Source organism: Salmo trutta, chromosome 13 (genome assembly GCF_901001165.1).
Source record: "Salmo trutta chromosome 13, fSalTru1.1, whole genome shotgun sequence".
NCBI lineage: Eukaryota > Metazoa > Chordata > Actinopteri > Salmoniformes > Salmonidae > Salmo > Salmo trutta.
This window is the reverse complement of record NC_042969.1, coordinates 76,845,291-76,862,848: the sequence shown is the minus strand read 5'-3', so window position 1 is coordinate 76,862,848 and position 17,558 is coordinate 76,845,291. Positions and strand designations below refer to the sequence as shown.

At 45.3% G+C, this 17,558-nt stretch overlaps 1 protein-coding gene across 4 annotated transcripts in view; it reads right to left on the bottom strand.

Moving 5' to 3' along the window:
- Positions 1 to 17,558, bottom strand: part of fat3a (FAT atypical cadherin 3a) — a 357,931-nt gene that overhangs the window by 38,871 nt on the left and 301,502 nt on the right. For all 4 annotated transcript variants that reach the window (XM_029773664.1, XM_029773663.1, XM_029773665.1 and 1 more), the window contains 6 exons: positions 12,696 to 13,085; positions 10,766 to 10,980; positions 8,361 to 8,498; positions 6,425 to 6,568; positions 6,059 to 6,256; positions 2,377 to 3,178 (listed from right to left, as the gene is read on the bottom strand). In XM_029773664.1, coding sequence (XP_029629524.1) covers positions 2,377 to 3,178; positions 6,059 to 6,256; positions 6,425 to 6,568; positions 8,361 to 8,498; positions 10,766 to 10,980; positions 12,696 to 13,085 — 1,887 coding nt within the window. The remainder of the gene's footprint in view (positions 1 to 2,376; positions 3,179 to 6,058; positions 6,257 to 6,424; positions 6,569 to 8,360; positions 8,499 to 10,765; positions 10,981 to 12,695; positions 13,086 to 17,558) is intronic.

Sequence of the window (17,558 nt, the reverse complement as noted above, 5' to 3'; positions counted from 1 at the left end):
AAGGAAACGAGAAGAGAAGGAGAGGGTGTGAAACAGAGTGAAACAGAAGACAGAGGACCATGGATAGAAGGAGGAAAGGAAACGAGAAGAGAAGGAGAGGGTGTGAAACAGAGTGAAACAGAAGACAGAGGACCATGGATAGAAGGAGGAAAGGAAACGAGAAGAGAAGGAGAGGGTGTGAAACAGAGTGAAACAGAAGACAGAGGACCATGGATAGAAGGAGGAAAGGAAACGAGAAGAGAAGGAGAGGGTGTGAAACAGAGTGAAACAGAAGACAGAGGACCATGGATAGAAGGAGGAAAGGAAACGAGAAGAGAAGGAGAGGGTGTGAAACAGAGTGAAACAGAAGACAGAGGACCATGGATAGAAGGAGGAAAGGAAACGAGAAGAGAAGGAGAGGGTGTGAAACAGAGTGAAACAGAAGACAGAGGACCATGGATAGAAGGAGGAAAGGAAACGAGAAGAGAAGGAGAGGGTGTGAAACAGAGTGAAACAGAAGACAGAGGACCATGGATAGAAGGAGGAAAGGAAACGAGAAGAGAAGGAGAGGGTGTGAAACAGAGTGAAACAGAAGACAGAGGACCATGGATAGAAGGAGGAAAGGAAACGAGAAGAGAAGGAGAGGGTGTGAAACAGAGTGAAACAGAAGACAGAGGACCATGGATAGAAGGAGGAAAGGAAACGAGAAGAGAAGGAGAGGGTGTGAAACAGAGTGAAACAGAAGACAGAGGACCATGGATAGAAGGAGGAAAGGAAACGAGAAGAGAAGGAGAGGGTGTGAAACAGAGTGAAACAGAAGACAGAGGACCATGGATAGAAGGAGGAAAGGAAACGAGAAGAGAAGGAGAGGGTGTGAAACAGAGTGAAACAGAAGACAGAGGACCATGGATAGAAGGAGGAAAGGAAACGAGAAGAGAAGGAGAGGGTGTGAAACAGAGTGAAACAGAAGACAGAGGACCATGGATAGAAGGAGGAAAGGAAACGAGAAGAGAAGGAGAGGGTGTGAAACAGAGTGAAACAGAAGACAGAGGACCATGGATAGAAGGAGGAAAGGAAACGAGAAGAGAAGGAGAGGGTGTGAAACAGAGTGAAACAGAAGACAGAGGACCATGGATAGAAGGAGGAAAGGAAACGAGAAGAGAAGGAGAGGGTGTGAAACAGAGTGAAACAGAAGACAGAGGACCATGGATAGAAGGAGGAAAGGAAACGAGAAGAGAAGGAGAGGGTGTGAAACAGAGTGAAACAGAAGACAGAGGACCATGGATAGAAGGAGGAAAGGAAACGAGAAGAGAAGGAGAGGGTGTGAAACAGAGTGAAACAGAAGACAGAGGACCATGGATAGAAGGAGGAAAGGAAACGAGAAGAGAAGGAGAGGGTGTGAAACAGAGTGAAACAGAAGACAGAGGACCATGGATAGAAGGAGGAAAGGAAACGAGAAGAGAAGGAGAGGGTGTGAAACAGAGTGAAACAGAAGACAGAGGACCATGGATAGAAGGAGGAAAGGAAACGAGAAGAGAAGGAGAGGGTGTGAAACAGAGTGAAACAGAAGACAGAGGACCATGGATAGAAGGAGGAAAGGAAACGAGAAGAGAAGGAGAGGGTGTGAAACAGAGTGAAACAGAAGACAGAGGACCATGGATAGAAGGAGGAAAGGAAACGAGAAGAGAAGGAGAGGGTGTGAAACAGAGTGAAACAGAAGACAGAGGACCATGGATAGAAGGAGGAAAGGAAACGAGAAGAGAAGGAGAGGGTGTGAAACAGAGTGAAACAGAAGACAGAGGACCATGGATAGAAGGAGGAAAGGAAACGAGAAGGGTGAAATGAGAGAATGGGAGAAAAGAAAGGTTGAATGAAGAGAGCGAGAGAGGACGTTCATTTAGGGTCATTCAGAGTAGAGGCAGACAAATCCCCTGCCAAATCCTCTGCCAAGTGTCCCCATGAGACCTGCTAATTACATTAGCCACAACATGCTAATTAAATCTACTGTGGGGTCTGTCTAAACCCAGGGGTCAGATACACACTCAAAATGCCCCTGGTGGATTATGACCATCAACTGGTTATCGTTAGAGTATTTATACAATCAGACAGAGCGGTTGCTACAGTGCAGATCGTGCAGATGTCAACAATGTCTACTGTACAGCTCTCTGAAGGACACTTTGTGACACTTTTGTTTGTGTGTTTATTTTTGTGCGTGTATGTGAGTGCATCATCATGCATATACATTGAAACGATACATGAGTGTATATCTGTGTGTGTGTGTGTGTGTGTGTGTGTGTGTGTATATCTGTGTGTGTGTGTGTGTGTGTGTGTGTGTGTGTGTGTGTGTGTGTGTGTGTGTGTGTGTGTGTGTGTGTGTGTGTGTGTGCGTGTCCTCACCAGTGCAGGTGCAGCGTGTGGTCCTGTGGAAGCGTGGCGACACAAAGCTAACCCTGGGTGTGCTGTAGGTGATGAGAGCGTGAGAGTCCAACACAATGCTCTGCTCACACTGGGCCCCGCGACACTCCAGCCCAGAACAGTTCTTATCCAAGATGGCCGACACCCTCAGCACTTCCTCCAGCTGCCTCCGGGAGGCGCTCAGCTTCTGAGTCAGGTACGCTGCCTTGTAGAAACCTCCCCCAGCCGTCTCCACGGCAACCAGCAGATCCAGCTGGCTGGTCCCGCCCACGGGCTGCAGACTGAGCACGTGCAGTGCGTCCTGCTTCTGCGTCGCCGCGGCAACCTTCAGAACTTTCACCACGTTTTTCAGATGTGTGGCCACAAAGTCGTGTGGTTGCACACTCTCGAAACGCACTGTCACCGCCTCGCGCAGCATCTCTGGTGATGCCTGCTCCACGTGCACGCTCACAGCCACTGGCACGGCGAAGCGTCCATCACTCACGCTGGCGTTGAGGGAGTATCGACCGGCGTCCAGGCCGCCCAGGGCTATGATCTTACCGTCTCTCGGACTGATCTTGAAGAGGGAGCGTTGAGACGGAGGGGCGTGGCCGAAGGTCAGGACATCGTAAGGGTCTGCGTCAGTGGCGTGCAGCTGGCCGATGACTCCTCCAGGAAACTCGTCCTCCATGGTGATGATGTGGACTTCCAGGGGTAGCGCTACGGGCCGGTGAAGGCTCTCCTCAATCACACGCACCGTCAGGGTAGAAGAGGAGGACAGACTGGGCTTACCTGAGTCCCTTACCTGGAGGTAGGGGAGAAAAGGGTTAACACAAAGCCAAAAAACATCAATCACAATGTAATCCCATGTGTGATTTAGTAACACAGACCTTCCACAAGCTAGCTGGTTGTAAGACATGGTGATAACACTAACAGGGTTGACCAGCTGGTTGTAAGACATGGTGATAACACTAACAGGGTTGACCAGCTGGTTATAAGACATGGTGATAACACTAACAGGGTTGATCAGCTGGTTGTAAGACATGGTGATAACACTAACAGGGTTGACCAGCTGGTTGTAAGACATGGTGATAACACTAACAGGGTTGACCAGCTGGTTATAAGACATGGTGATAACACTAACAGGGTTGATCAGCTGGTTGTAAGACATGGTGATAACACTAACAGGGTTGACCAGCTGGTTGTAAGACATGGTGATAACACTAACAGGGTTGACCAGCTGGTTATAAGACATGGTGATAACACTAACAGGGTTGACCAGCTGGTTATAAGACATGGTGATAACACTAACAGGGTTGACCAGCTGGTTATAAGACATGGTGATAACACTAACAGGGTTGATCAGCTGGTTATAAGACATGGTGATAACACTAACAGGGTTGATCAGCTGGTTATAAGACATGGTGATAACACTAACAGGGTTGATCAGCTGGTTATAAGACATGGTGATAACACTAACAGGGTTGACCAGCTGGTTATAAGACATGGTGATAACACTAACAGGGTTGATCAGCTGGTTATAAGACATGGTGATAACACTAACAGGGTTGACCAGCTGGTTGTAAGACATGGTGATAACACTAACAGGGTTGACCAGCTGGTTGTAAGACATGGTGATAACACTAACAGGGTTGATCAGCTGGTTATAAGACATGGTGATAACACTAACAGGGTTGACCAGCTGGTTATAAGACATGGTGATAACACTAACAGGGTTGACCAGCTGGTTGTAAGACATGGTGATAACACTAACAGGGTTGACCAGCTGGTTGTAAGACATGGTGATAACACTAACAGGGTTGACCAGCTGGTTATAAGACATGGTGATAACACTAACAGGGTTGACCAGCTGGTTATAAGACATGGTGATAACACTAACAGGGTTGATCAGCTGGTTATAAGACATGGTGATAACACTAACAGGGTTGATCAGCTGGTTATAAGACATGGTGATAACACTAACAGGGTTGACCAGCTGGTTATAAGACATGGTGATAACACTAACAGGGTTGATCAGCTGGTTATAAGACATGGTGATAACACTAACAGGGTTGATCAGCTGGTTATAAGACATGGTGATAACACTAACAGGGTTGATCAGCTGGTTATAAGACATGGTGATAACACTAACAGGGTTGATCAGCTGGTTATAAGACATGGTGATAACACTAACAGGGTTGATCAGCTGGTTATAAGACATGGTGATAACACTAACAGGGTTGATCAGCTGGTTATAAGACATGGTGATAACACTAACAGGGTTGATCAGCTGGTTATAAGACATGGTGATAACACTAACAGGGTTGATCAGCTGGTTGTAAGACATGGTGATAACACTAACAGGGTTGACCAGCTGGTTATAAGACATGGTGATAACACTAACAGGGTTGATCAGCTGGTTATAAGACATGGTGATAACACTAACAGGGTTGATCAGCTGGTTATAAGACATGCTGATAACACTAACAGGGTTGATCAGCTGGTTATAAGACATGGTGATAACACTAACAGGGTTGATCAGCTGGTTATAAGACATGGTGATAACACTAACAGGGTTGATCAGCTGGTTATAAGACATGGTGATAACACTAACAGGGTTGATCAGCTGGTTATAAGACATGGTGATAACACTAACAGGGTTGATCAGCTGGTTATAAGACATGGTGATAACACTAACAGGGTTGATCAGCTGGTTATAAGACATGGTGATAACACTAACAGGGTTGACCAGCTGGTTGTAAGACATGGTGATAACACTAACAGGGTTGACCAGCTGGTTGTAAGACATGGTGATAACACTAACAGGGTTGATCAGCTGGTTATAAGACATGGTGATAACACTAACAGGGTTGACCAGCTGGTTATAAGACATGGTGATAACACTAACAGGGTTGACCAGCTGGTTGTAAGACATGGTGATAACACTAACAGGGTTGACCAGCTGGTTGTAAGACATGGTGATAACACTAACAGGGTTGACCAGCTGGTTATAAGACATGGTGATAACACTAACAGGGTTGACCAGCTGGTTATAAGACATGGTGATAACACTAACAGGGTTGACCAGCTGGTTATAAGACATGGTGTTAACACTAACAGGGTTGATCAGCTGGTTATAAGACATGGTGATAACACTAACAGGGTTGATCAGCTGGTTATAAGACATGGTGATAACACTAACAGGGTTGACCAGCTGGTTATAAGACATGGTGATAACACTAACAGGGTTGATCAGCTGGTTGTAAGACATGGTGATAACACTAACAGGGTTGATCAGCTGGTTATAAGACATGGTGATAACACTAACAGGGTTGATCAGCTGGTTATAAGACATGGTGATAACACTAACAGGGTTGATCAGCTGGTTATAAGACATGGTGATAACACTAACAGGGTTGATCAGCTGGTTATAAGACATGGTGATAACACTAACAGGGTTGACCAGCTGGTTATAAGACATGGTGATAACACTAACAGGGTTGATCAGCTGGTTATAAGACATGGTGATAACACTAACAGGGTTGATCAGCTGGTTATAAGACATGGTGATAACACTAACAGGGTTGATCAGCTGGTTATAAGACATGGTGATAACACTAACAGGGTTGATCAGCTGGTTATAAGACATGGTGATAACACTAACAGGGTGAAATGATCTTCTTACCTGCACCTGGATGACATACTCCATGGCCAAGTCCCTCCTAAACACCTGATTGGCTAGCAGAGTTCCATCCCACTCCAGTGTAAACTCTCCACCCTCATTCCCTGATAAGATGCGGAACTCAAAGGGCGGGCCATTATGGGAGGAGTCCTGGTCTATGACAGACAGCTGCAGAATGCTGGTACCGATGGGCTTGTTCTCCTGTGATTGGAGAGTACGAGAAGGGAAATTACATTAGATGCAAGACGGAGTATGTGTGTGCTTCTCCTGTAAGAAAGGATATGTGTGTGAATATCTATGTCTATGTGGATGTATGTGTGTATGGAGTTCATTGGTCATCAGAGCTGTCAATCATTTGAGTAACAGTACCTGTATGACAGTGGTGAGATTGGCCGGGGTGAAAGTAGGCGGGCTGTCGTTGATGTCTGAGATGTCGATGTTGACCATCACCGTTGACGACATGGGCGGAACACCACTGTCCAGAGCCCTGACCGCCAGAGAGTAACCAGACACCTAGAGAAGAAAAAAACATGCGAGTTTCCCTTGAAACTTCACGTCGAGAAACTTTTTAATCACTTCATGCCTGATAATGATAATAGGATAGAGAAAATCAAACGCAGCAATTTCCATGCAAATCAAATTCATCACACATTAACCAATGATGACAAGTTCCTAATCAAATATCTTCCTGGATACGCTTCCTTATAATGTGGTACTCCCTTGAATATCAGCACACTAAACGAGGACCTAAGGCGCTGATTAAGTGTGTTGTGATTGGTTGTGGGCGCATCCTTTGATCCTCTGAAACACACTGCTGTGACTGACACATTCCTGGCGTGTCCTACCAAGCATGCACCCTGGGTTTCTGTCTCTGTCTCTCAGATTTACTTTACACTCTAAGAAAAAAGGGTTTCAAAATAGTTATTCGGCTGTCCCCAAATGAGAAACCTTTTTGGTTCCAGGTAAAACACTTTTGGGTTCCATGTAGAACCCTCTGTGGAAAGGGTTCTACATGGAACCCAAAAAGGTTCAACCTGGCATCAAAAAGGTTTTACCTGGAACCAAAAGGGTTCTTTAAAGGGTTATCCTATGGGGACAGCCGAATAACTCCTTTAGTTTCCAGATAGCACCTATTTCTTCTAAGTGCACCTGAGGGAACACAGTCTATCTCAAGTAGACCGGATTTTTACTAGCTTAGGGAGTGAAGACACACACAGAAACACACACACACACACGCAGACACTCACACACACACACACACACACACACACACACACACACCTTTTTCCCTACCACGCAAGCTGCGGGGTGTTTCTGTGTGACTCTACATTCTGCTCTTTAATAACAGCCTAACTAAACACAGCAGAAAAATGCAATAACTGAAAACAAAAATACCGTCTCACTCTGAGAAATGAAAAAATAACAACGTCTCACTCTGAGAAATGAAAAAATAACGTCTCACGCTGAGAAAATTAAAAATAACGTCTCTGAGAAATGAAAAAATAACGTCTCACTGTGAGAAATGAAAAAATAACGTCTCACTCTGAGAAATGAAAAAATAACGTCTCACTCTGAGAAATGAAAAAAGAAACCCCAATAAACAACCACAGTGCTGATTAGGAGAGAGAGAAAATAACCTGTATGGAAATAGTGGTGGGTGAAGACACACACACACACACACTCGGGGCTGCGCTCTTTCTGATAACCCAAACACACTTTCATCAGCTCTGTGATCCCCCACAAGCCCAGGCGTTTTCTTTGGAGCACGATCAGATCACTGTCACTGGCCACACATTAATTCTTTATGAGGGGAATCAGAAGACACACTCGGAACACTTCAAGCGCTCCGGAGAACAAGAAAAACGAGGGAAGAAAGCAGCCTGGGAAGAGGAGGGACCACTCTCTAACTAGAGGAAATGAACAACCTCCATAAGGACAACGGTCAGGAGGAGGTACCTAGCTGCAGGGAGATAATGGTGGGAGTGTTTGTGATGGTGATGTTGTGGTGAATGCGTGTCAGAGACAGTCCTTGGTATTAGTGTTCATGTTGTGGTTGTATTGGCCATAGTGTTGGTTTATTTCTGTGTGTGTTTACCTGTGTCTGTGTGTTCACCTGTGTGTGTGTGTTTGTGTTTGCCTGTGTTTGTGTTTGCCTGTGTGTGTGTGTACCTGTGTGTGTGTGTGTGTGTACTTGTGTGTGTGTGTACCTGTGTGTGTGTACTTGTGTGTACGTGTGTTTGTGTGTGTGTGTGTGTGTGTGTGTGTGTGTGTGTGTGTGTGCGTGCGTGAGTGCGTGCGTGCTCACCGTCTCTCTGTCCAGCTGTTTGTTGACCTTCACCATGCCAGAGAGAGGATCTATGAAGAACTGGTTCTCTCTGTCGCCACTGACGATGGAGTAGAGGATATCACCATTCACCTGACTGTCTACGTCCTCAGCTGTCAGCTACAGGAGGAGGAGAGGGGGTTAGGCAGGGACTCTCCAACACACACACACACACACAGTAAGATGGTAAGTGTTTCCTCGAGTACCCCCATTCAGTTGAACTTATTGGATGTATCCCAGAATGTGCACACTTGACCTAATTAATTAAGGGCTTGATGATTAGTTCAGATTGAATTAGGTGTGTTTGTACCCGAAAAGTCAAAATTAGTTCAATCCGACTGTGGGTACTCCTGGAGAGGTCTGGAAAACACGGCTGAACCAGTCCAGTTTAAAGAGACTGGGGTACTCCTGGAGAGGTCTGGAAAACACGGCTGAACCAGTCCAGGTTAAAGAGACTGCGGTACTCCTGGAGAGAAATGGAAAACACGGCTGAACCAGTCCAGGTTAAAGAGACTGGGGTACTCCTGGAGAGAAATGGAAAACACGGCTGAACCAGTCCAGGTTAAAGAGACTGGGGTACTCCTGGAGAGAAATGGGAAACACGGCTGAACCAGTCCAGGATAAAGAGACTGGGGTACTCCTGGAGAGGTCTGAGAAACACGGCTGAACCAGTCCAGGTTAAAGAGACTGCGGTACTCCTGGAGAGAAATGGAAAACACGGCTGAACCAGTCCAGGTTAAAGAGACTGGGGTACTCCTGGAGAGAAATGGGAAACACGGCTGAACCAGTCCAGGATAAAGAGACTGGGGTACTCCTGGAGAGGTCTGAGAAACACGGCTGAACCAGTCCAGGTTAAAGAGACTGGGGTACTCCTGGAGAGGTCTGGAAAACATGGCTGAACCAGTCCAGGTTAAAGAGACTGGGATACTCCTGGAGAGAAATGGGAAACACGGCTGAACCAGTCCAGGTTAAAGAGACTGGGGTACTCCTGGAGAGGTCTGGGAAACACGGCTGAACCAGTCCAGGTTAAAGAGACTGGGGTACTCCTGGGGAGGTCTGGGAAACACGGCTGAACCAGTCCAGGTTAAAGAGACTGCGGTACTCCTGGAGAGGTCTGGAAAACACGGCTGAACCAGTCCAGGTTAAAGAGACTGGGATACTCCTGGAGAGGTCTGAGAAACACGGCTGAACTAGCCCAGGATAAAGAGACTGGGGTACTCCTGGAGAGGTCTGGAAAACACGGCTGAACCAGTCCAGGTTAAAGAGACTGGGGTACTCCTGGAGAGGTCTGGGAAACACGGCTGAACCAGTCCAGGTTAAAGAGACTGGGGTACTCCTGGAGAGGTCTGGGAAACACGGCTGAACCAGTCCAGGTTAAAGAGACTGGGGTACTCCTGGAGAGGTCTGGGAAACACGGCTGAACTAGTCCAGGATAAAGAGACTGGGGTACTCCTGGAGAGGTCTGGGAAACACAGCTGAACCAGTCCAGGTTAAAGAGACTGGAATACTCCTGGAGAGAAATGGGAAACACGGCTGAACTAGTCCAGGATAAAGAGACTGGGGTACTCCTGGAGAGGTCTGGGAAACACGGCTGAACCAGTCCAGGTTAAAGAGACTGGGGTACTCCTGGAGAGGTCTGGGAAACACAGCTGAACCAGTCCAGGTTAAAGAGACTGGGATACTCCTGGAGAGAAATGGGAAACACGGCTGAACTAGTCCAGGATAAAGAGACTGGGGTACTCCTGGAGAGGTCTGGGAAACACGGCTGAACCAGTCCAGGTTAAAGAGACTGGGGTACTCCTGGAGAGAAATGGGAAACACGGCTGAACGAGTCCAGGTTAAAGAGACTGGGGTACTCCTGGAGAGGTCTGGGAAACACAGCTGAACCAGTCCAGGTTAAAGAGACTGGGATACTCCTGGAGAGGTCTGGGAAACACGGCTGAACTAGTCCAGGATAAAGAGACTGGGGTACTCCTGGAGAGAAATGGGAAACACGGCTGAACCAGTCCAGGTTAAAGAGACTGGGGTACTCCTGGAGAGGTCTGAGAAACACGGCTGAACTAGTCCAGGATAAAGAGACTGGGGTACTCCTGGAGAGAAATGGGAAACACGGCTGAACCAGTCCAGGTTAAAGAGACTGGGGTACTCCTGGAGAGAAATGGGAAACACGGCTGAACCAGTCCAGGTTAAAGAGACTGGGGTACTCCTGGAGAGAAATGGGAAACACGGCTGAACCAGTCCAGGTTAAAGAGACTGGGATACTCCTGGAGAGAAATGGAAAACACGGCTGAACCAGTCCAGGTTAAAGAGACTGGGATACTCCTGGAAAGGTCTGGGAAACACAGCTGAACCGATCCATGTTAAAGAGACAACAAGACATACTGTACCTTGACAACGGACTCTCCGATGGTTGCGTCCTCGGATATGACAGCAGTATAGACGTCTCGGCTGAACATGGGTGCATTGTCGTTGACATCCGTCAGGTTGATGTTTACCATGGTTACGGCGCTAAGGGGCGGTTTTCCACCATCTCTGGCCTCCACAGTAAGGAAGTAGTCTTTACACGTCTCAAAGTCCAAAGGCTTGGACACAGCAATGGCACCTGGTACAAAGAGGGTGGAAGGTCAATAGGTAGGTAGGGATCCTACTTCTAACGCCATGTAGAAGTCTGTAACACGAATTTGCAAACATAGACATACAGTACCAGTCAAAAGTTTGTACACACCTACTCATTCAAGGGTTTTTCTTTATTTTTACAATTTTCTACATTGTAGAATAATAGTGAAGACATCAACACTATGAAATAACATATATGGAATCATGTAATAACCAAAAAATTGTTAAACAAATCAACATAATATTTTATATTTGAGATTCTTCAAAGTAGCCACCCTTTGCCTTGATTACACACTCTTGGCATTCTGTCAAGCAGCTTCATGAGGAATGCTTTTCCAACAGTCTTGAAGGAGTTCCCACATATGCTGAGCACTTGTTGGCTGCTTTTCCTTCACTCTGCAGGCCAACTCATCCCAAACCATCTCAATTGAGTTGAGGTTAGGTGATTGTGGAGGCCAGGTCATCTGATACAGCACTCCATCACTCTCCTTCTTGGTCAAATAGCCCTTACACAGCCTGGAGGTGTGTTTTGGGTCATTGTCCTGTTGAAAAACAAATGATAGTCCCACTAAGCACAAACCAGATGGGATGGAGTATCGCTGCACAATGCTGTGGCAGCCATTTTGGTTAAGTGTGCCTTGAATTCTAAATAAATCACTGACAATGTCACCAGCAAAGCACCCCACACCATCACACCTCCTCCTCCATGCTTCACAGTGGGAACCACACATGCAGAGATAATCCGTTCACCTACTCTGCTTCTCACAAAGACATAGCGGATGGAACCAAAAATCTCAAATTTGGACTCATCAGACGAAAGGATAGATTTCCACCGATCTAATGTCCATTGCTCGTGTTTCTTGGCCCAAGCAAGTCTCTTCTTCTTGTTGGTGTAGTGGTTTCTTTGCAGCAATTCGACCATGAAGGCCTGATTCACGCAGTCTCCCCTGAACAGCTGATGTTGAGGTGTGTCTGTTACTTGAACTCCGTGAAGCATTTATTTGGGCTGCAATTTCTGAGGCTGGTAACTCTAATGAACTTATCCTCTGCAGCAGAGGTAACTCTGGGTCTTCCTTTCCTGTGGTGGTCCTCATGAGAGCCAGTTTCATCATCGCGCTTCATGGTTTTTGCGACTGCACTTGAAGAAACATTCAAAGTTCTTAAAAGTTTCCGGATTAACTGAACTTCATGTCTTAAAGTAATAACGTACTGTTGTTTCTCTTTGCTTACTTGAGCTGTTCTTGCCATAATATGGACTTGCTCTTTCACCAAATAGGGCTATCTTGCGTATACCACCCCTACCTATTCAAAACACAACTGATTGTCTCAAACACATTAAGAAGGAAAGAAATTCCACAAATTAACTTTTAACAAGGCACACCTGTTAATTGAAATGCATTCCAGGTAACTACCTTATGTAGCCGGTTGAGAGAATCCCAAGAGTATGCAAAGCTGTCATCAAGTCAAAGGGTGGCTACTTCAAGAATCTCAAATATAAAATATTTTTGATTTGTTTAACACTTTCTTGGTTACTACATGATTCCATGTGTGTTATTTCATAGTTAAGGTGTCTTCACTATTATTCTACAATGTAGAAAATAGTAAAAATAAAGAAACACCCTGGAATGAGTAAATGTGTCCAAACTTTTGACTGGTAGTGTATATAAATTGAAACGTTATATTCTGCATATGGGAACTTACCAGTGACGGGGTGTATGTGGAACTTTCCGTGCTCGTTGCCTGAGCGGATACTATAGGTTATCTCAGCGTTGGTTCCAATGTCCTTACTGGCTGCATACACTCTCAGCACCTCCGTCCCTAACGCCACGTCCTCTGGCACGGTGGCGAGGTGGTCACGCCGCTCAAACACCGGTGGGTTGTCATTGATGTCCAGGACCGTGACGGTCACGTTGACCAGGGAGGACAGGCGGACAGGAGAGCCCTGGTCGGACGCTCTGACCGTGATCATGTAGGACGGTTGCTGTTCGCGGTCGAGGATGCGTTCCAGGACCACGACGCCGGAGGATTTGTCGATGGAGAAGAAGCCGCCGGCAGAGTCGGCCAGAGAATATACCACCTTACGACTGACGCCTGGAGAGAGTGGAGAGGGATATTAGAACAATCTTTCATGAATAAATTATTTCATTTATTGATTGCCATCTGTGCGTGTGTTTTGAGAGTTGAGATATCAGAAAACAGACAGTAGAAAGAGAGAAAGCAAGAGAGAGTGATAGAGAAAAGAGAGAGCGAAAGAGAAAGAGAGTGCTAGTGAAAATAAAAATGCAAAGGGAGATAGAGAGGTTGACTCCAGTTCAAACATGAATCTCTCCTCCCTGATACCGTTCTCTCTCTCTCTCTCTCTCTCTCTGGTTCACTCTTCCTCGCTCTCTCTCCTCCCTGATACCCTTCTCTCTCTCTGGTTCCCTCATTCTCGCTCTCTCTCCCTCCCTCCCTCTCCTGATTCCCTTCTGTCTCTCTCTCTCTCGCTCCCCTCTCCTGATTCCCTTCTGTCTCTCTCTCTCTCGCTCCCCTCTCCTGATGCCCTTCTGTCTCTCTCTCTCTCCCTCTCTCACCTCTCCTGATGCCCTTCTGTCTCTCTCTCTCTCCCTCTCTCACCTCTCCTGATGCCCTTCTGTCAGTCTCTCTCTCCCGATGCCCTTGTCTCTCCCTCTCTCCCTCCCTCTCTCTCCTCCCCTCAAGCCCTTGTCTCTTGCATCCTGCTAACAGCCACAAAGCTTCCTCTTTGAAACCTGCGTGGCTTGTTTGGTAATCCTTTAATGAGCAAATACCTTTATCTCTAATACTTCAATACTTTTATGGTTGTGACTTTTCATTAGTATGGTTGTGACTTTTCATTAGTGTGGTTGTGACTTTTCATTAGTGTGGATGTGACTTTTCATTGGTTTGCATGTGACATTACAGTAGTGTGGTTGTGACTTTTCATTAGTGTGGTTAGGACTTTTCATTAGTGTGGTTAGGACTTTTCATTAGTGTGGTTGTGACTTTTCATTAATGTGGTTAGGACTTTTCATTAGTGTGGTTAGGACTTTTCATTAGTGTGGATGTCACTTTTCATTAGTGTGGTTAGGACTTTTCATTAGTGTGGTTGTGATTTTTCATTAGTGTGGATGTGATTTTTCATTAGTGTGGATGTGATTTTTCATTAGTGTGGATGTGATGTTTCATTAGTGTGGATGTGATTTTTCATTAGTGTGGATGTGCCTTTTCATTAGTGTGGATGTGACTTTTCATTAGCGTGGTTGTGACTTTTCGTTAGTGTGGTTGTGACTTTTCATTAGTGTGGTTAGGACTTTTCATTAGTGTGGTTAGGACTTTTCATTAGTGTGGTTAGGACTTTTCATTAGTGTGGTTGTGACTTTTCATTAGTGTGGATGTGACTTTTCATTAGTGTGGTTAGGACTTTTCATTAGTGTGGTTGTGACTTTTCATTAGTGTGGTTAGGACTTTTCATTAGTGTGGTTAGGACTTTTCATTAGTGTGGTTAGGACTTTTCATTAGTGTGGTTGTGGCAGAGGTTTATTTTCTTTCCTTTCCCTCTTTGCCAGGCGAGACAGTGACAGCAGCCAAATGGGAGTGTTAGCAGTGTGTGTGTGTGATTGCTAGCAGTATGTGCTAACAGCTGGTCCAAACCCAAGGCAAATTAAATAGGATTGCTAACAGCTAACAGTGAAGTATGTGCTGAGCAGAGCAGAGTAAACATTATTATAAACTCTACCCATCTATCGGTTAATATACAGCTGGATAGGCAACTCTGGTCCTGGAGAGCTGCAGTGTGTGCAGGTGAGAGAGAGAGAGAGAGAGAGAGAGAGAGAGAGAGAGAGAGAGAGAGAGAGAGAGAGAGAGAGTGACAGAGAGAAAGTGATGGGGAGAGAGAGAGAGTTGAGTTTTTATAAAACCTTTATTTTATACTCAAGTATTAACATCAATAATGACACACTGCCTTTTCAGAAATGAAACACCAAATGTAATTCTTAAAATAAAAGAAAAAAATACAAAACACTAAAATAACTAAAAATGTAAAAAATAAAATAAAAAAATACTAAAGAACATATACATTCAGCTTATTTCATCAACAAAAAATAATTTCCCCTCCTCTACAAAACAAAGCGCTCCTTCGTATGCCCACTTCTCCTCAAACAATGGGAGATCTTTTACAGCTGAGAAGAACTCAAAATCTACTTTTATTCTTACTTTCACTAATCCTTTAAAAACACATCTTACATCCTGCCCATATCCCGTTTCTATCTTATGTTTCCTACTCAAATAAATGGACATCTTAGCTTGTCCCAAAATAAAATTTAACAGTTGACATTTTCTTTTCTGTTGCTTTCTATATTGAAACCCCAAAATAAAAACAATGTTATTGAAAATCTCCCCTACAGCTTTAAACAAAGACTCCAGCATTTCCAAGAGAGGTTTAATCCTCTCACACTCCACAAAACAGTGAAAAATGGTTTCTCTTATATTACAAAAAGGACATCCATCTCCAACATCTGAGTTAATAACAGATACAAAAGCATTAACTGCAATGATGCCATGCAAAACCCTCCATTGCATATCACCAGTACCCTTTTGTAACGGTGGCTTGTACAGTGCTCTCCATGTTGGCTTTACCTTGTCATCAATGCCCAATTTTACCCTCCATGGAGTGTCTTTTCTATTTTTCAATTTATCTTTATTCAACACCTTGACACACCCCCTATATAATTCTTTCCCATTCACCTCATCCAAACCCACCTCTTCCAACCCTCTTCCAACCCAGTAATATCGCCTTTCTTTCTGACTCTGGGATATTTGGTGTAATCCCTAGTCTTGGAAATGAGACGTCTTCATCTTGTACCTTCTTGTGGCTATGAAGCATACCCCACTCTTCTGCTGACAGAGCCTTCCTGCAGCTTCCCAGCATTTGTCCTACAATCCTTTCCGACCTCACCCCCAAATGTTCAGCCACCCGTCTACCATCCATTAAGGCGGGCCCTGCCACGGCCATTAACTGTTTTAAGGTGATGATTTTGCCCTTCACCAGAATCTTGGAAAAATATGGAACATCTGCAGTTGTGCAATCCAGTCTTGCCCCATACACCAGAGGTTCCTCCAACAGCCAATGCACTGACTCCGCTGAAGTTCGTCTGGACACCTTCATTATGCTCCACACCCTAAGAAGGCCTCTGTAAAACGGAGGTATTCCCTCCCTGGAAATCTGGCTACTATCAACCAAAAATAAAGCCTTCTTTAAACCTAATCCTCCAACCTGCTGTAATACAAGACCTGCCACCCCTCTCCAAACCACATTTTCCGGTCCATAAAGCAACCTTTGAATAAACTGCAACCGGAAAGCAGCAGCCCTACTAGCAAGATGTACAAGACCTTGTCCCCCCTCCTCTTTTGACAAATACAAAACACTTTGTGGAACCCAGTGATATTTATCCCAAAAGAAATCCACAATTATTGCCTGTATCTTAGCCAGAAGGCCAGATGGTGGTTCTAAAACTGACAACCGATGCTACAGTGCAGAGGCAATCACATTGTTAACTATAATAGTGCGCCCTCTATATGACATACGAGATAGCAACCAACGCCATCTCCTTATCCTCCCTTCCACCATTTCAACCACCCCAATCCAATTTTTTTCCATAGTCCCCTCATCTCCTAGGTACACTCCAAGATACTTAAAACCTCCCTTACACCATTCCAGCCCCCCTGGCAAAGCCATGATCCCTCCAGCCCATTCTCCAATCTGTAAAGCACAACTCTTTTCCCAATTTACCTTTGCAGAGGATATTCCCCTAAAACGATCAACCATTAGCCTCAAACTATCCACCTCCGCTTGATTTTTCACTAAAACAACTACATCATCAGCATAGGCTGAGAGACGAATAGGAGGAATATCCCTTGAATGGTACACCCCTTCAATGTGACTTCTTATGCTATTTAGTAGTGGCTCTATTGCAATGGCATATAACATTCCCGACAAAGAACATCCCTGCCTAATACCTCTACACACTTTAAAAGGAGCACTCAAACCACCGTTAACTTTCAATACACTTTCAATGTCACCATATATCACCTCTATCATGGCAATAAAACCAGAGCTGAACCCAAACGCCTCCAAAGTGTGCCATAAATATTGATGTTCAACTCGGTCAAATGCCTTTTCCTGATCAATTGAAATTAGACCAGCATCCAACCCAATAGCCCTAGAGACGTCCAAAAAATCACGAATCAGAGAAATGTTATCCCCTATCTGCCTGCCAGGAACACAGTAGGACTGGTCCGTATGTATGATTTGCCCCATCACCTCCCTCAACCTGTTGGACAAAGCTTTTGACAGGATCTTATAATCAGTGCACAATAAAGCCACCGGCCTCCAGTTCTTCACCTCCCTAGGGTCACCCTTTTTGGGCAGTAGGGTGAGGACAGCCCTTCTGCAGCTTATTGGTAGTAACCCTCCGGTTAAACTATCATTAACTACTGCTAGCCAATCCTCTCCCAACATAGCCCAAAAAGACTTAAAAAAGTCAACGGGAAGCCCATCAATGCCTG